Source organism: Diceros bicornis, chromosome 18 (assembly GCF_020826845.1).
Source record: "Diceros bicornis minor isolate mBicDic1 chromosome 18, mDicBic1.mat.cur, whole genome shotgun sequence".
In the NCBI taxonomy this organism is placed as follows: domain Eukaryota; kingdom Metazoa; phylum Chordata; class Mammalia; order Perissodactyla; family Rhinocerotidae; genus Diceros; species Diceros bicornis.
The window spans coordinates 25382114-25402531 of record NC_080757.1 but is presented as its reverse complement, the minus strand read 5'-3'; the positions used below and the strand labels follow the sequence as shown (position 1 = coordinate 25402531).

Genomic DNA, 20418 nt, shown 5'->3' with positions numbered 1-20418 from the left:
AAGGTTTGAGTGTTCTGAAGCTGAGATTTAGTCCCTGTGAAGGCTAGTCTATTTCTAGTTCATTCTTATTGCTGAGGTATAGTCCCTTCAAGATCTCAATCTAAAATGTGGGAGTTTCCCCTCCTCTGCAAGCCCTAAAGTCTAAATTTTGTCCTTTTAGTCTTGTATAAGACTGCTGAAAACACTAGTCAGCTTTTCAATTGCTTCTTCTCAAACTAGAAGATATCTCTAGGGAAAAAGCAGCCTCAAATGCCAGGCTCACCTGTCTGGCTCAACCATGTTATTTGCTCATGATGCTGTGCTCTTCTGGGCAGTTCTTCTGGTCTTGCCTGGGGTCACTCACGTGCATATCATCATCTGGTGGCTTGAGTTGGGCTGCATGATCTCACTGAAGCGACTTCTTCTTCTATTTCTTAGCCCCATAATTTTTCACTGCTTTGAAAGATCTCTAATGCCTTAAAACAGATTTTTTTTTTAATTTGGTCCACGTTTTATAGTCTGTTCTTAATGGGAAGATTGGTTTGAGTTATTTAGTTCATCCTTATTGGAACTTAAGGACTTTCACACAAAACTCCTAATCTTAGAGTTCTAGATTCTTCAACTATTCGATTCCACAGTAAAAAGCAATTTTAAAATACCCAAAGGAGTTAACATTTTAAAAAATTAACATGCTTTTTCTTTTGCTTCTAAGAGCAAAAGGCCTTTTCTTTAGACCCATGAGGCACTGATCTACCTATGAAATTAGAATTATTAAAGAAGAAATGTAAAGAAAAAGACAGGTAATATTCAAATTCTGACATTCAAAATACAATAATGCAGGAAAACAATAGCTTTATCACTTTCTTTATCTAGTCTATCAAATCATGGAAGATCCAGCTCATAGAGTTTTTCTCTTTAGCCCATCACAGTGAAGCAAGAAGTCTGCTGCTGAATGATTTAAAAACAAAAAAAACGAGGGCAAATAAAAGGTGGCTAGGGGTACTAGTAAAAGATGGTACAAAGTAAAAGACGCTGGGAAAAATAAGAAAAAGTGGGAAGCTAGGGAAGTGACAAGGCCAGAACATGCCCCTATTTTCCTTTGCCTGACATCTTTTTTTGGGTATTGTTAAGAGAAAAAGAAGTGAATCAAGTAGGTGAGGGTAACTCTGAGGGCAAGGAAGAAGAAACTCCTGTCTCTAGATTCTCTCTCTAAGATTCTGAAAAGAGATAATTTCTTTGGCTTCCACAACCAACATATAGTATGGCCACATCAAATTGGCTGCAAATCACAGGGTTAGGCAGAGAGAGATCCTAGGTTTAGCTTTCCTGAGCCACCCTCAGTTCTCATAGAATATGGGCCTGCCATAGGGTTCCTGTGCCAGGGTGTGGTGGCCATGCAGCACAGGCTAGCGGGTAGACTGCTGGGCCAGCAGGGTAGATAGGACACTTGGCAGAAACTCAAGAGCCTGCAGCCAATTTGAACTGAAGTAAGGTAAGGTCAATCAGAGGGCCTGGGCCTAGCCAAGCCTAGAGCATCCAGAACAGGAGTTAACCATATCACAAACTTTATCTACAATGCCAACAGGAGAGGGGCACGAAAATGTAGAAAGGCGTTGACTCTTCCTTGTCACTATGAGGTCCTATGAGCCTCACAAACTTTATCTACAATGCCAACAGGAGAGGGGCACAAAAATGTAGAAAGGCGTTGACTCTTCCTTGTCACTATGAGGTCCTATGAGCCACACACACTATACAGGGAAGAGCTGTCTGAGAAACTGAACACTTTTCTATAAGAGAGAATAACTCTACTGCTTGAATTACCTAATTGAATAAAACTTTAAATTGAATTGGACATTTCATTAACACTTGTAATAAGCAGGTAGAGGCTAAATAAAAAGACTAGATTAGTTATAGACAAAATAAGAAGTTAAACATTTTCTGGACATTCAGATTACAGTGTGAGTTACTTCATGTATCTCTGATACATGTTAATTCAAACAAATGAAAACAACTGGTACTTTACCTGTCTGAAGAGGTTAGGGAAGTCATCTGCGTTGTTGACTTTTCTGATTCCCTTCCCTCCTCCTCCTTCTGAGGCCTTGATCATTACCGGATATCCAACTTCCTCTGCTGCCTTTAGGAAGAGAAAAATGGAAACAAGAGTGGTATTAGCAGAGAAGGAGAAGACTGGCATTTTCTCCCTTTAAAAATGATGTTATTTAGTAGGTCTATACGTATTAAAATAGAAAGATCTTGAAGATTATACTATTAGGTTAAAAAAATGAGTAATAAAAAAATATCTGTAGTATTAGTTTGAACCAATAGAATTTGCCTTCTTTGTAGGTAAAAAGTGGCTGAATATTGGCAATTTCATATGGTTCAATCTAAGATAATCTCATATAGGTAAAAAACAAAATAAAACCATATGTAATCCTACACCCACATATAAAAACTAAGTCTAGAACATACACCAGTGGTGATTTATAAAAGGAAGATGGGTAGATAAAAAAAACTTCCACTCTTTATCATATATATTTCTGTACTATTGGCATGCCTTATAGTATGTCAGTATTCATGCATTACTCATAATTTTTTTTATTTTTTATTTTTTTTAAAGATTTTGTTTATTTATTTATTTTCCCCCCAAAGTCCCAGTAGGTAGTTGTATGTCATAGCTGCACATCCTTCTAGCTGCTGCATGTGGGACGCAGCCCCAGCATGGCCGGAGAAGCAGTGTATCGGTGCGTGCCCAGGATCCGAACCCGGACCGCCAGCAGCGGAGCGTGCGCACTTAACCGCTAAGCCACGGGGCCGGCCCTCATAATTTTTATTAAAAAAAAGACATAAGTAGTTCACTTAATATAAGCTCATGGTGTCAGTATAGCTTCTGACAACATATAAGTAAGAGTTGAAAAATCAGAACTCTTGTGTATCTAGAAATTTTTTCTCACTCAACTTTTTGTAAAAGAGAAAAATAAGAAGATATCAAAATATTAATAAAATGTGTCTGAAAACTAATCTTTAACATATGCTCTAAATGTGCTTTTCACATTTACAGTATTTTATAATAAGGTGATGATCCTAAGATTTTGGAATAATTAATTATACATCCATTAAGTAGGGAGCTGGTTTTAAATCAAGATATACCCATATATTAGAATACTATGCAATTATTACAAGGAATGAGGCAGCTTTTACATGTAATAATATGAAAGACATCCATACTGTATTGTTAAGGCAAAAAGTAAGTTGAGGAAAAGTTAACCAAAAGTCTAAAATAACTGAGTCATTCCTTTGTCAAAACATTCCAGTCTTTAAGGTTTACATTATAACAATATCTAAAAAATGTGTCACCAGAAAAAGACCATTTCAAATTTTAATTTGTGTAAGTCGATTAGGCATGAAAATCTTTCACTCATAGTCCCATCTCTTCTAAATTTCTCTTAACTCTATCCATTACTATGCTTATAAACAGAGTTAGCATGATGAACTCAACCACTGGGTGATAAGTGAAACGGCCACAAATGGAAAAGACTTTAAAAAATAGGGTAGCTCACATGATGTAAGTAAGGTAGGCCTTTTAAAAATACATGAAAGCTCTAAGCATAGGTCATCCATTTAAAATACTGTAGAAAAATTTTAATGCCATGAGGAAAATGCTTATATATAATACTAAGAAGAAAAAAATCCTAGGATTTCTAAACAATATATATAGTAAGACCCTAATTTTATAATTACAGTAATTATAATTATGGGACTCTATTAATAAAGATTATCATTATATGAATCTATGAATCAAAAAAGGCTTGAAGAAAATATATGAATATGTTCATGGGATTTAGCTATGGATGGTGGGTTTACGAGTGGTTTTATCATCACCTCTTTTCTGGCTTTCCAAATTTTCTACCAGAAAATTTTATGTTTATAATTATAACCAGGAAAAAAATGAATTTTAATTGATATGCAAAATAGTTGGTTCCTTACAAAGGGCTTCTACTCTTTTGCAAATTATGACAAACAGAATATGGTATTTGCAATTCAATTAGAAATAGTAATTCTTCTTATTAACGAGATTATAGGATGCTTAGCTTGAGATGCAAACAACAGAGCAAAATTAGTGGAACATTCAGCGTTCCTCTTGAATTTGTAACACACAAGTTAGACACAAGTAGCCCGTTTTCCTAAAACAGCCTCTTTCATCATCTAGCTGGAGGCAAAACTGATACTTCCAACTAGTGAAAGTGGAACAAACTGGAGAGAACTATAAAAGAAAAGGTAATGCTGGAAAAGAGATCTCCTTTTGCTTGGGTTCGTGTTTCTACATAGATGGACAACAATTAGAATAACACTATCGGCCTCTCTCAGTTCCCTCCCTCACTCCTCCCCAAGGGAAAAAAAGAGTGAATTATGTGATCAGTAAGTTTGGAAAGAGGAACTAAGCATGCATAGCTCAGCCTCTTTCCCTCTGGGATCAGCCCACTGCACAGAACTTATGCTCTTTGTCAGCTCTCAGCCATGCAATAAGCTGAATGGTAAAAAGCTCTGTCTCTGTAGAGGGAAGTCTGGTTATTCGGTACCACTAGTAACCACTGAGAGAGCCTGTTGAACTCTGATGTTCAGTTTATAAATCTGATTGTTGCTACACACTTAAGCCATTTCGCCAACATCTCTGTTTGTAATAAAGCTGACATTTTGATCTCTATCTGCCCGGCTTCTTGGTTCCAAACTCAAGTAGGGGAAAAAATGTACTATTTGTTGCCACACTCCCCCACCCCCCCCCAACAAGCCCCCCTCACACACACACACATTAACAGGTGGTGGAGAGGAGAATCAGTGCCTCCTTAAACCTACAAATTAACCACCTAAGAAAGGTTCTGTCCAGGTGAGCAGCTTGCTTCAAAAGAAATTTAAATTATTTTTGGTAAATCTAGGTCGCCTCCTCACTCCGTAAACTATACCTCCTCATCTTACAACCCTAATGAGTATATATCATGAACCAGGCTCCAAATCCCTATATTTGTGACTATAATTGGTCAGTTGAAAGACATCACTCCCTAGAGTTAGTAACCTACCTTCAGCCCATCATCCACATCCTTCACATAACCTTTTTCATATAATTCCTGGGGAACATTTAAGATACGTTTTGAAAAATCATTTTCCTGCCAGTCCACACGAAGACCTGTAAAAGATAACAGTGACTTAAAAGCAGCTACAAGAACTTCTCTCTTGTCGATTTTCTGCTATACCTTCTTTAAAATGCCTTCATATTGGGCCTGCCCGGTGGCACAAGAGGTTAAGTGCGCATGCTCCCCTGTGGCGGCCGGGGTTCACGGGTTCGGATCCCGGGCGTGCACCGACGCACCGCTTGTAAAGCCATGCTGTGGCGGTGTCCCATATAAAGTGGGGGAAGATGGGCATGGATGTTAGCCCAGGGCCAGTCTTCCTCAGCAAAAAGAGGAGGATTGGCAGATGTTAGCTCAGGGCCGATCTCCTCACCAAAAAAAAAAAAAAAAAAAAATGCCCTCATATTTATCCAAAATTGAGGGTAGATGGAAGAAAGAGGGATGCCATAAAACCCTGATCAGTCCTTGGAGTTAACGGTAATATTTAGCTATAGCAGAACCGGCAACTTGGGTTCTTATGCTGGAAAAAGCCAAGAGCGCTAACAGGCAGCAACTTATAAAAATGCAAGGACGTACAACACCAAAAAAAAAGCATGTCAGACTTCTCACAGCAACTAGCAGGCAAAATACTTTGGATTTGTGTGTTCAGGCCCACTCCAGGGCCAGAGGTCTGAGAAATAATTCAATCTTTATGAGCCCTTGGAAATGGAAATGGCGGTTTTATTGGCCTCAGCAGAGTCATGATTCCATGCTCCCTGAATGTCCCTGTACTCAGCCACAAGGGGAACACTATAGTCTCTCCATTCAAACAAGAACAAATTCAACCTTTTATTTTAAACTGTTTGACCCAGCAGGTCTGGAGAGGATATTACAACCCCCCCCGAGAGCCAGAGTAACAAGAGTTCAAATCTGTTCAGCCTCAAGACAATGGTAGTTCCCATTTGGAAGAGGTTTTAGTGAATGTCTGCTCCCTGTGCTTGAGTACTAAAAAAAATGAAGTTCATATTGTTATCAGCTATAATAATTCACATGGCACTCTTTAACGGTTTTGTCAATAATAAATCATTTTTAGAAAAATTCTGTCCTTCTGCAGGCCTGGAAGACAGGTTAACTATTGACTTCATTTTCTGCATCAAGGGCAAATGAGAGGTTGAATGGTATTAAACAGGCAAAGCAAATCATCAATAGATTGTGGGCTGACATCAAGAAAATACTGGCAAGCAAACATTGATAGGTGGGTTTTAGGTTTTTCTTAGTGATCCAGGTTACCTCCCGGGCAGGTTCACAGGCCCAATTCTGCCTAGGAAGTCCACCTCTAAGGAAGATTCTAGCCTACCCAGAGAAGATCCAAATCTACAGAACTATATGAGTTTTCCCAGAGTTTCTCCAAATTAAGTCCCAAGATCACTTAAATCATAGTTTAGCATCTGTGTACTGTGTACAAAATTTATATTCCTATGACATGATAAAATCATAGTTGTATTCATTAAGCCAGGAGATACAAGATATCATTAATCAACCTGGATTCTATTTCTTATCAAGTATCCAAATAAATTTTAAGCAAACTTAAGCTCCAAGCCACAGTCCCAGATATCCTACTGAGCTTTTCTGTACTTCAAGATACAAACAAGAAACACTTTCTTACCGCTGCCACTCCAGGGAAGAGTTGGGATACCTGCAGTTTGAGCCACTATGGAAGATGCAATCTTATCCCCTAAAGCCCACATGGCCTGACTTGGAGGACCTAAAAACAAAACAAGAAAAGAACTCTGACTGTAACATTTTGGCCTCATTTCTGTCACATATATTGTGTCTTCTATGTAATTATTTTTCTATTTGTCTTGTCTACCCAACATCACATATCATGGAGATCACAAACTTGATTATGAGGACTACTATATCATCTTTCTACCCTTTATAGAACCTAATGTAGTAAGCATTTAGCACACACTGAGAGTTCAATATATACAAATATACACTGAATTAAATTGACGACAAATCTAACTCTGATTTTATCTTTCATGATCCAACTTTATCAGATTAACAAACTATATCCTAAAACAAAGACTATAAAGTTTTGGGATCCAAATCTGAAATATTATACTCTCCTTGGTCTTAGGGGAACCCAAAAGGGAGATTTATCTTTAATATGCTTTACAAAACATAGTCATCATTGTAGAAGGTCTTCAAGACAGAGACAGAAACACTTTGAGCCATATAACCTCGATTTCTCTCTCTGCAATAGGAGAGCAGAAAAGTCAGAAGAAATAGCACTCATTCACAGGAATATAACCTATCTGCTTAAATGTGAAGGTGCTGATTCATATTTAAGGGCACACTGCCAAGGTATCCTAAGTATTCAATTATCTTCGCTACATAAAAATAGGTCCTCTCTCCACATGTTTTCTTAAGGTTAGTGGCAAAGTTTTAAAAGGTCAGTGTTTTGGAAATCAGAGCCTCTTCCATATCTCATGGAAAAGAATCCAGGGACAGAAAACGCGATCAGGGCGTAGAGAGATAGGCAGAGTACAAGAAATGTGGAAGGGGGGAAAAAAAGAAAGAAATGAAAAGGGTTACCCTTAGAGCTGTTGATTGATTAAAAAACAAGAGCCCGGTGCATGTTAAACAGAAGAAAAGCTGAATATAGAGTGGAATATAGGCAAAATTAACAAGAACAGTATGTCAGAAAGGCTTACCCATGAAGGCGATGCCATTTTTCAAAAGAAGTTCTGGGAGTTTGGGATTCTCAGAAGCATGACCCCAGCCAGCCCACACTGCCTATAAGGGAACACAATATGATTCATTCTTAAAATTCATACTAAAAAAAACCCACAATAAACTGTATTACTCTCTACCAAGATTGGCCCTACTCCATGAGGTACAATAGCTCCACAGCGGCCTAATGCTTAATTCAGCTTCTATGCTTGATTATACAGAACCACAATAAGTAGTCCATTGTGGTAAAAGCTCTGAAGAGGTCAAAACCAAGTTGAAATTGATATTAAGATCCAGCTAGTGTTGTTGCTCTTTAGGAAACTCAATTCATAGCCTTTCAACTAGACTCTATAGAGCCTTTTCTGGAAATATTGGTTATCTTTCACAGATTCAATTACTTTGGCCACCTAAATACAGCTTTATATCCAGTGATTATATGGCCATAAAAGTCTTGAGTTTTTTTCTCTTTGGGCTTTAAGATACTTACCCTAAACTTCCTAACACAATGTGACAGGAAAGAAACAACCTACTTCTATACCACCATATTCTGAGCTAAGAACATTCCATTGTAAACAGGCAACTTTTACTTACCTGGAATGGTTCAAAGGTGAAATGGATAGAGTAAATAATCTCTGAAAGACCCTTCCAAACCTCTTGTTTGTATTATGTTTACTGTATTTTGACTCATTCCATTCTTCCCATTTTTCCTTTCCCTGTCTGTAATCCCATATAAAGGCATTTATTAGTTTTCAACAAAGATGCTTTATATAAAATTAAAAGTTCTTATCTGGATATCCCTGTGTGCCTAATTATAAATTGGCTGAATTTGGTTTTAAAGGACACACTGGCATCTCTTACCTGTACTGGGATCCTTTTAGCAATATCAAGGATCAATTCCACGTTTGCATAGTTGTTGTTGTTTGGTCCTCCAGGCACTGGCACATAGTGATCTGCCATCTTAATGTATTCTGAAAATGCAAGCAAATTAATAGAGAAAACATGCTTTATTTTCAGAAATATAACAGCAGAGTAAAACTATGCAAATGACAGGTACCACCACAGGTAACCACAAGACAAACTGCATTAATGGGGTAATATCCAGGACCATTTAGTTGGAGGCTCTGTTAAGTCACAGGCACTAATATACACTAATCTCATATTTAGGAAACTCTTATACTAAAACAGCAGTTCTCAAACATTTCACTATGTAACCTTTCTGAAGGTCTTTATGATCCCTACATCAAGGACGATGTGTCTGTCATTTAGAGGCCCATGTACAATTATTCTAGTCTAAGGAAAAGTTCTAGTCCTGACACCCTTTATCTGTAACTTGCACTGTACTCTGAGAAAGCCCTTTTCCTCATATAGAGGTAGAACAGACCAGGGAAAGAGGGTAGAGTCTGGAGGATCTGTAGACTGGCTAAACAGAACAGGTTACTTACAAGAGTCTACTAAATGCTTGAAAAGGGTTTAGCTGGAATGCTGGAGATAATAGGTATTTAAAAGACACTTTAAAAAGATAACATCTTTCCCTTCTTACATATTATTTGCTCAGTATTCCCTTTCAGATTTGTCATCTGACGTCTCTCTCTCTTCCTATTCTGGTAACAATTGTAGCAGAGCAGCTACAATGTGAAGGGACTGTACAAAGCACTTTATATATATTGTCTCATTTAATACTCAACAATCCTATATATGATAGGTATTATTAACACCCAGTTTATAGGAAATTATGGCTTGGAGCAGTTAAATAACTTGCTCAATGTTCATCTCCACCATATTTATTAACATTTCTTATATCTTGTTCTTAATTTTTAAAGGTTTTAAGTTCTTCTAAAAATAATTCCACTCAAAGATACAAGGCCCTAGGTTTGCTCAAAATAAAAATAGGTTTATTGTTCTCTTTTAATTATAAGAGGGAAAGCATGCTAATTATTAAAAGATTTAGATAATATATCAGGATGTAATAATACTATTTTTTAAAAGTGAAAATCACCCAGTCTCACCAGTCAGAGATAATCAGTTCATGCTTTGATATACTACAAACCATAAACTGTTGACCAATTTAATAATATATTGTGGCTATCTCCCCATATTACAACATAGAGATATATTTAATATTTTATATATATTTAATGTATATGCTCAATATTTTAATGGATGTCTAATGTTTCTATAGTCCATAATTCATTCAACCACTAACTTATTTATGGACATATAGGTCATTAATAATTTGGAAAATATTAAAATAACGTAATGATGAATATCCTTGTGCTGTCTAATTATATCCTCAAGATATGTTCCTAAAAGTAAAATTATTGGGTCAAAGGGTATGCACATTTTCAAAGATTGAACCACTTTTGACTCTCACTAGCAATGTGTGTCAAATTGCCTATACTCTCACCTATATTAGGCGTTACAAATCTTTTAAATTTTGCCAGTCTTATAAATTAAAAAAAAATCCCAATTTACTATTGTTTTGGTTTGCATTTCTTTGATTACCATTAGTACTGAATCTTTTTTCATATGTTTATCATTCCTTTTTAATTCTTCTTTCATGGACTATCTTTTTGGGTTCTTTGTTCATTTTCTATTGAAGGGTATCTTTTTCTCATATTATAGGTAGAAATTGTTTGCTGCTAATATGTTTTTCCAGATTACCATTTGTCCTTAATTTTTCCTCTTTCTTTTTTTATTTGCTAAATAGAAATTTTTATTTTTATGCAGTCAAAGCTATCTATCTTTTCTACTGTGGTTTAGTCTTTTCTGGAATTCAGTGGCCCTAGATATAGAAAAAAAGTTACTTTAATTGCTGACCTACATCCTACACACACACATACACACACGCACGCACGCACGCACACACAGTACTGCTACCACCAACCAACAACAGTTTGGAGTTCTATACCAATCAATCTTCTATTATCATTATGGTAGACACTAAAGAAAAGAGAAGCCCTGGCAAGTAGAAGAAAGCTTATCCTAATTATATAGCTTGTATTTCTCCATAATCTCCTAGTTCCCACAGTTCCCATAACTACCACCAGAGATGCTATTCTAGAGTATATTCACAAATTAGAAAACGTCCCTCAAAAGAGGATACTCAATTCTTTACAATGGATTTCACTATTCATCCACCTCTCCAACTTTTCCAACAAGTGGCATGAAATAAAAATATGCAACTGGTCAATTATTACCATCCTCATCATCCCTTAACCTATCATTTTGCCTGTTACCCTCCAGTCTCAGAGGATGAAAGCCTCTCCTCATGTGGATAGTCAACACTTCTATCTAAGTCTCCTTTTTTTTTTAAGGAAGATTAGCCCCGAGCTCACATCTGTTGCCAATCCTCCTCTTTTTGCTGAGGAAGATTGGCCCTGGGCTAATATCCATGCCCATCTTCCTCTAGTTTATATGGGACACCACCATAGCACGGTTGGATAAGCGGTATGCAGGTCCACACCAGGGATCTGAACCTGCAAACCCCGGGGCCGCTGAACAGAGCACGCGAACTTAACCACTACACCACCAGGCCAGCCCCAAAGCCTCCTTTTTCATAATCTTTTAAATTGTAAAAATAATTAGTATTGTAAACGGGATTACAGTGGTGATAACTGCAGAGTGGTATAAATTTACTAAAATTCATAAACTATATACTTTTAAAAGGGTGACTTTTATGGTATATAAATTATACTCGACAAAGCTATTAAAAATAATTAACACAGGAGCCAGCCCGGTGGCCCAGCAGTTGGGTGCACACGCTCTGCTTCAGTGGCCTGGAGTTCACGGGTTTGGCTCCCAGGCACGCACCGACACACCACTTACTAAGGCATGCTGTGGCAGCGTCCCATATAAAGTAGAGGAATATGGGCACAGATGTTGGCCCAGGGCCAATCTTTCTCAGCAAAAAAGAGGAGGATTGGCATCGGATGTTAGCTCAGGACTAGTCCTCCTCACACACACACACACACAAAATTAACGTAATAGAAAGGTTAGAAAAAATGAAGAAGGAAAAATCATCCATAATACTAATTCTATAGTTCCATGCCAAAGGCATTGTAATCCTTTCTAGACTTCCATTTTTTAAATAACTGTTAAAAAAATTGTGAAATTATATAAACTTTGTAAAAAAAACTTAGAAAAAGCAGAAACAAAAACAGAACAAAAACACTCAAGAATTCCACCCCCAGAAATAACTAGATTTGCTGTTTTTGTATATGCCATTACATCTTTTCTTTTTCTATGACTATACACAATGTACTTTTTTTTCTATTATTATATCATGCACTCAATCTTCTTACAGCCAATTTTTTCTTAGCATTTGTGATAGACAGTAATGTGTCTGTCCCCATGACCTCAGTCTCCAGGTGTTCATGTCTTATGTAATCCCCTCCCCTTGGGTGTAGGCAGGATCTATGACTTGCCTCTACCCAAGAAAATACCGCGAGATGAAGAGATGTCATTTCCATGATAACATTACATAAGATCATAACTAATCTTACTTGCTGGCTTTGAGGTAGCAGACAGTCATTTTGGGATGCTCCATGTGATAAGCAGTTGAGAGTGGCCTCTGGCCAACAACTGGTTAAACAGGCCCTCATTCTCATAGCCCACAAAAAACCAAATGCTGCCAACAACCAGGTGAGCGAAAGCTGACCCATCCCAAGTCAAGCCTCAGATGAGACTGCAGCCCCAGCTGACAAGTGATTGCAGCCTTCTGAACCCTGAAGCAGAAGACTCAGCTATGCCATGCCCAAATCTACAAAAACTGTGAGATAATAAATGTCTGTTGCTAAGTCTGTGGTAGTATTGTTACAAAGTAATAGATAAATAATACAGAAATTTGTCAGAACACATTCTCATACTAATAAATGTTATTCCACAAAATATTTTTAATGGCTGCATGATATTTCATAGAATTGCTATAGCACATTTGACTTAACTAATCCACTAATGTTGGACCTTAAGTTACTCTCATTTTCTCACTATCTTAACTAACACTGCAATGAATAGCTTTGTATGAATATATTTGCCCCATTATTGATTTTTTTTTTTTTTTTGGTGAGGAAGATTGGCACTGAGCTAACATCTGTTGCCAATCTTCCTCTTTTTGCTTGAGGAAGATTATCCCTGAGCTAACACCTGTGCCAATCTTCCTCCATTTTGTACGTGGGAGGCCGCCACAGCATGGCTTGATGAGCTGTGTGTAGGTCCATGCCCAGGATCAGAACCTGCGATCTCCAGGCTGTCAAAGCAGAGCACGAGAACTTAACCACTACACCACCGGGCTGGCCCCACCCTGTTACTGATTTTTGTTCCTCCGAATAAATACCAGGAAATAGAATTTATTGGTCAAAAGATACACATATTTTTGTCCACTTGTGCTATTGATCTGATCCCATTCTTCCATCTCCTCTAGCTCTCTCGTGTACTTCAACCCGTCTCCCCTCTTTGGCTCCTTCTTCTCCGACTATAAACATTCCCAAGTCTCTTTCATTCTAAAAAATAAAAATCCTCCCTTGACCTAAATTTCTCTTTAATTTACTGCCTTTTCTTCTCTTCTTATCCAAACTTCTCAAAAAACTTGTCCACATTTGCTATCTCCATGTCACTTCCTATTCATTCTTTAACATCATATACTGGTCTGCATACTAAGTGTCATATTGTTCCACTGAGACTATTCTTGCAAAGGTTACCATTGATTTCCTAATTGCCGGACAGGTTTCTATCCTATTTTATTGGACTGCTGACATATTTGACCCTTCCTTATTGAAATTCTCTTTTCTCTTTGCTTCTCTTTTTTGTTTCTTCTATCTCTCTGATCATTTCTTCTCAGCATTGTTTATGAGCCTATCTTCCTGAGTCTACCCCTAAATTTCAGTCTTCTATAAAATTTCATCCTTAGCTCTCTTCTCTTCATTTTCTATCTATTCTCTCAAGGAACAGTGTTAACTACCACATATTTGCCGATGACGTACACTCTGAATCTCCAGCTCTCATTATTTCTAAGTGCTGGAATGATAAATTCAATTTTTTGCAGGATTCACAGGATGTGCTTGTACCACAAGTACGTCAAATCTAATCTGTCTCCCTCCAAAAAAACCTTGCTCTTCTTGCTATATTATCAATTATTTTGCCCTAGTTGATGGTTCTAGCATCTGCCTAGTCAACCAAATTAGAAAGCCAACAGTAATCATTAACTCTTCCCTCAATCACTAAATCTTGCCAATTTTACCTCCTAAATCTCTCTAAAACCATCCCTTTTTTCTCTGTTCTTAGCACATCATATCCTCTAGTATTGCCTTCCACAAATGGATCTTCCTAGATGCTACCTGAATTATCCATCTAATTAGTTACGTTTTTTAAAAAAGTATCTATCTTTTTGAGACATGCTGAAACATTTACAGACGAAATAATATGCCATTTAAGATTTGCTTCAGAAATTGTGTGTGGAGGAGGAAGGAGGTGAAATACAGGCGAAACAAAATTGGCCATGAGTTGATAATCGTTGATGCTGGATGACTGGGAGATGGGAAGGGGTTCATCATACTCTTCTACCTTTGAATTGCTAAAAGCAACGACTAATCCATTTAAAATGCAAATCCTTTAATGTCCAACACACACACACACACACACACATATCCCTAAAAAGATACAGTTTATGCTCTCAAGGATGAAAAACAAGGCCCTTCTTGACAAATACTAGATCACATCTTGTACTTTAACAAGCCCCCTATAGTTTCCAGAAAACCACTGTGTCACACCTTCATACATCTGCATATATTGTTCCTTTTGCCTTGAACACCCTTGTCTTCCCCCAACTGCTTCACTCTTACTCATTCTTGGCTAGGCATAACCTCTTTCAGAAAACCTTCTCTTGACCCTGCCCCCAAGGGCAGGGTGCAGAGTTAAGATGTCTCATCTCTGGGGCCGGCTGGGTGGCGCAAGCGGTTAAGTGCACGCGCTCCACTGCGGCGGCCCGGGGTTCACCGGTTCGGATCCCGGGCGCGCACAGATGCACTGCGTGTCAAGCCATGCTGTGGCGGCATCCCATATAAAGCGGAGGAAGATGGGCAAGGATGTTAGCCCAGGGCCAGTCTTCCTCAGCAAAAAGAGGAGGATTGGCAGATGTTAGCTCAGGGCTGATCTCCTCACAAAAAAAAAAAAAAAAAAGATGTCTCATCTCTGTGTTCTCACAGTACCCTGTGCATATTTCTATTATAGCACTTACCTCATTGTATTGAAATCATTTGTTTCCTAGAGCAAGATCACATCTTATTCAACTGTGAGTCTCCATGTACAGTGAGTGAATGAATAAATGAATTAATAGGAGTATCAGGTAGAAACAGATGGAGAAAAAGAAATCATGCAAAGCAGTTTACATTTATTACAGACAATTTCATCTTTACAACTATCCAGTGAAATAGACATTATGATCTTCCTTTTACAGATACAAAAATTGTGGCTCAGAGATGTTATTAAAGAGTCAATCTAAATGATTTCATATATTAACATCTACTTTCCAATAAATTGGTACCTTCTCCACTTCTAAATAAGATAACATAATAACCCTTACTCCTTAGGAATAGTCTTAACATCATTGTCTCAATATAGAGAGAACATATACAGACCAAAATAGGTTTAAAAAGATGGCTCTTTAAAAAGCTAACGTTATCTGTGGTTACTCTACCTTAGAGGTTATACTTTAGTGATAAAAAGTATGGAGAAGAAAGACTAGCCACAACCTCTCAGCTATACCAATAGTCTTTATCTATAGCTCTCAGATGGAGGACCATCTGAATAGAGAGAATATGCAGAAGAGCTTGCAGAGTGAAACCCACTTGGTTCCCAAGAGGTCTCTCCCGGAGAGAGGGGAAAAAAGGATCTTTACCCTAAGATTCTCTAAAATGCAATGTAGCCTATAAGGGAAACAGCGCTTCCTTCCAAACCTTTCCACTTACACATGATAAAGTATGTGGCTTAGCAAATACTTGACACTGAAAAAGCATACAGCTGAAAACCCAAATCAATACTTTGGTTAAATTTCTACCTATTTTTACTCAGAACACAGCAGTCTGCATTGAGGTGAGGTTAAATATAGTACAATCACTTGTATATGCCTTTTATTGACACTTTTTTAAAAGAGAAATCCTTTTAAAAGCATTTCATTGGAATTCCCTGGGTTTGGGAATCCCCCTAAGTCAACATTTTCCTACTTAAAAGTCTGTGCTATTCAACGTTTTACGCTTGAGGATGATGTTTTCTTAATGCTAAAAACTCACCTGCATTGGCTTTAAGGTCTTCAGGTGTGACCATGACAACAAATCGGATTGCACGTTCATTTCGAAACATCTCATAAGACCACCGACGGATAGACCGCATGCATTTTACTGCTGCAATGCCGTTGTTGGCAATAAGAACCTGGGAGAGTGGGAGAATGGGAATTGGAGAGAAAGATAGAAAAGGCAGGCAATGATGGAGGAAAAGAGATGAGACAATTTTTGTAGATCTTTCTCTAAAAAGCCAGATTTTCAACTAGGAATTTGTATTGCTGGTCTAGGCAGTTAGGAACCAGCTTCTACAGGATCAAAGGATATTTTAAAATGTTAGCTAAGCAAATATTTTAATACATGGCAGCTAAAAGTTACTCCTTTCTAACTTCATTTCTAGAAGGGAAAAATCACAATGACTTAAATCTTGTGAGTTTGTGAACTACTCTACCACACCTATTTCTAGAGAACAGAAGACGACAAACCTCAGAGGGATGATGTATTACCAAATAAGGAAAGGGGAAGACTAAACAGTGTAGTGTCATGCACTATTCTCTGTTCTAATAAAACAAGGCACAGAGCCTTGAACATGTTATAAGAACACTGGCACAAACCACCACCTTTCTCTAAAACGCTGAACCCCAAATGCCTCAGAATTGTAGAGACTGCCTCAGAAAGAATGGTCACAAGCAAAAGAATAGAAGAATCAGTGATACCGAGACTTCTCTGTAACTAAACCTTTCATCTCCTTACCTGTCCTGCAACCATGACCCTGAGGATAACATAGGCTAGAAGACACATAATCTGTCTTTATTGAAAGACTAACAGAAGGACACCACTGAAGCAATACTTTTAGAAGTGGGACTATAGGTCCCCATGATTTAATCTTTTAATCACTGCAAGTTATTTCAACCAAGTCATCCTCTCAGCTCTGACATGGTTTAGATAAAAGTGACACAGAATTATTCAAAACATTTCAAAATACTTGTAATCTCCTTAAGTATTTCACGTGGTATATTTCCTCTAAACATCTCAAATACCTGGTGGAAGCCAGTAAATCACAGCGTACCAGACTGTTTAAGTCTTCTGTTCTGAAACTGTCTCTACTTCCTTAGCTCTCGGTCCAATGCTATGACATACTATCTCCTCACCACCACCCCACAAGCGAATCCATTTCTCATACCCTCTCAGATGAGTGCAGCCCAACTCTGTAAAACCAACCACAAGATCTTTTAAAAAGAACTTTATGAGCACTGCTTCATCTTCTCAATTAGCTATGAATTAGTAGTAAATACACATTATAGAAAATAGTGAAATTATTTAATAGGATGCTAGGGGAGCAGAAAGGATAATTCTGCATAAAGAGGCAAAGTCTCTGAAGATCTAAATATCAGTTTTGAGCCAATCTAGACAACAAATCCAGGCATTAAATCTCAAGTACTTTTGAAAAGATAATTTAGCAAGTTATAACTTACCTTCTCAATCACTTTATTCCCCCCAAAACGAGTAACAAATTCTGCTGGAGAAGCTACAGTGAAATCTCGCTGTGAGTCTATTTTCTTTCGGTCTCGACCTTGCTTTACTAGGTGCAAGCCAGACATGCTGGACCTATAAAAATAGAGAAACCATGAAAGTCTATAGATAGGATTTCTTCACACAATCTATCTCCCCTGGAGACCTGCTTTTCACTACCATACTTATAACAGCACTTCCAACTGCACCCTTATGAAGACTGCATGCTGGCAAACCACATATTTTTATAGAAGAGAGGGAAAAAAAGACCTCTGCTTGTGGAAATTCAAGAAAAAAATAAGTGTCCCTGAATAATAAAAGATAATATTAAGGTTTACCAACAGATGCCATCACAAAGAGAGAGGCAAAGGACAGAATGAAATGAGATTGTATAAATAATAGACTCAGAGAAACTCTTAAAACTAAAAACAGGTGAGAGAGTGACGTCAGCATCATGGCGGAGTGAGCTTTCCCGTGAATTCTTCCCCCACAAAATACAACAAAAGTAACAGCCACAGACCAACAACGGAATCCCAGACAGTCAAAAGCTGGAGCGGAGGGATCCACACTGCCGCACATCTGAGAGCGGAACGTGCTGGGCCCCCGGAGGAAGTGGGGAGAGGTAAGGAGAACTCCGCTCCCTCCCCATCAGATCAGCGATCCGGTCCGCGCGGCTCCCAGAGAGGGGGGAGGGGCGGCCCTCGGCAGGAAACTGTAGCTCTTCGGGCGCTCTCAGCCAGTGGGAAACTCCCGCACAGAGGGCTCAGAGGAGCCACAGGGCTACCATCAACATCTGAGCAACCCAGAGAGCGGATAAAGAGGGGCAAACGAGAAGCCTCCCACGTCAGGGACCCAGAGGGCAAAAGAGAGAGCTCCCCCCTCCCCACAACCCGGAGTCTGCAGCTCGACCAGATCTAGCGGTCCGAGGCAGACCTGAATAAACTGGACTGGACCCGTGGATCGCAGTGGGGAAAAGAAACAAAACAAAACAAAACAAAACTGCGGATCGCAGCAGAAAAACTGGGGCAGAGCGCAGGGGGCTTAGACTACACAGCCCTTTACCACCACACAGTGGCGGCAGGTGGAAATTGCAACCAGAGACTTCCAGGATGAGGAAAATCAAAACCAACACAGGAACCACAATGCAAAAATATATGAAATCACCAGACCAGAAACAAAATGACAAGCAACCAGAAATCAACCCCGAAGACACAGAAATCCATAAACTAAATGACAGAGATTTCAAAATAGCTATCATAAAAACACTCAACGAAATACGAGACAACACAGACAAACAATTAAATGAGATTAGGAGTTTCTTCACAAAAGAGATTGAAATCATAAAGAAAAACCTATCAGGGCTGATGGAGATGAAGAACACAATGGAGGAGATAAAGGAGAATCTGGAATCTTTAAAGAACAGAGCTGACAATATGGAGGAAAGAATTAGTACTTTAGAGGATAGGAATACAGATATACTCCAGATGGAAGAAGAGAGAGAACTAAGACTAAAAAGAAATGAAGAAAGACTCCGAGAAATATCGGACTCTATTAGAAAATGTAACATAAGAATTATAGGTATTCCTGAGGGAGAGGAGAGGGAAAGAGGAACAGAGAGCCTATTCAAGGAAATAATAGCTGAAAATTTCCCAAATCTGGGGAAGGAGCAGGAAATACCAGTAAGCGAAGCCAACAGGACTCCTATATATATTAACAGACAAAGGCCTTCACCACGACACCTAGTGGTAAGGCTAGCCAGGGTCAACGACAAAGAAACAATATTAAGGGCAGCTAGACAAAAACAAAAAATAACGTACAAAGGAACTCCCATCAGGCTCTCAGCGGATTTCTCAACAGAAACTTTTCAGGCTAGAAGAGACTGGAATGATATATTCAAAATACTAAAAGACAAAAACTTTCAGCCAAGAATACTCTATCCAGCAAAAATATCCTTCAAATATGATGGAGAAATAGTAACTCTCCCAGATAAACAAAAGCTAAGGGAGTTCATGGCCACGAGACCGCCACTACAAGAAATACTCAAGAAGGCCCTCAGGCCTGAAAACAAGAAGAGAAAGGGAACCCAAAGCTCGGAGTAAGGAGAAAAGTAGGTAGACAAAATCAGAGAAATAGTAGATCTTTACCGGAATAGGTTAGCAACCACTTAAATACTAAACTCAAAGATCAAAGGAAGAAATTCACCAAAAATAAATTTAACCTCATCACTGTAAACACACAGCCACAACACAAGATAGAATAAGGTATAACAAGAGCAACTTAGAAGGGGAAGAGGAAAGTGACTGAACTGACTTAGTATAAGGAAATAGGAGGCTATCAGATAATGGACTATCTCATACAGAAGATTTTTCGCCCAAACCTCAAGGTAACCACTAAACAAATAATCAAATTAAAACCACATATGATAAACAAAGAGAAAACTAGAAGAATCATAAGACAGAACAACCAAACTGAATTGGCAGTCCAAAACAAATGGGACAAGAAACAAAGGAAATGCAAAAGAACCAGAAAATAAGTGACAAAACAGCAACATTCAACCCTCATATTTCAATAATTACCCTAAATGTAAATGGATTGAACTCTCCAATCAAAAGATACAGAGTGGCAGGATGGATTAAAAAGCAAGACCCAACAATATGCTGCCTTCAGGAAACACATCTTAGCACTAAAGACAAGCACAGGCTCAGAGTGAAAGGATGGAAGACAATACTCCAAGCTAATGGCAAACAAAAGAAAGCAGGTGTTGCCATACTCATATCAGACAAAGTAGACTTCAAGATAAAACAGGTTAAGAAAGACAA

At 38.3% G+C, this 20418-nt stretch overlaps 1 protein-coding gene across 11 annotated transcripts in view; it reads right to left on the bottom strand.

The window, feature by feature from the left end:
- The window catches only part of ACACA (acetyl-CoA carboxylase alpha), a 277171-nt gene that overhangs the window by 164451 nt on the left and 92302 nt on the right, over window positions 1-20418 (bottom strand). For all 11 annotated transcript variants that reach the window (XM_058560445.1, XM_058560443.1, XM_058560444.1 and 8 more), the window contains 7 exons: window positions 17563-17695; window positions 16100-16238; window positions 8676-8785; window positions 7799-7880; window positions 6748-6846; window positions 5052-5158; window positions 2003-2113 (listed from right to left, as the gene is read on the bottom strand). In XM_058560445.1, coding sequence (XP_058416428.1) covers window positions 2003-2113; window positions 5052-5158; window positions 6748-6846; window positions 7799-7880; window positions 8676-8785; window positions 16100-16238; window positions 17563-17695 — 781 coding nt within the window. The remainder of the gene's footprint in view (window positions 1-2002; window positions 2114-5051; window positions 5159-6747; window positions 6847-7798; window positions 7881-8675; window positions 8786-16099; window positions 16239-17562; window positions 17696-20418) is intronic.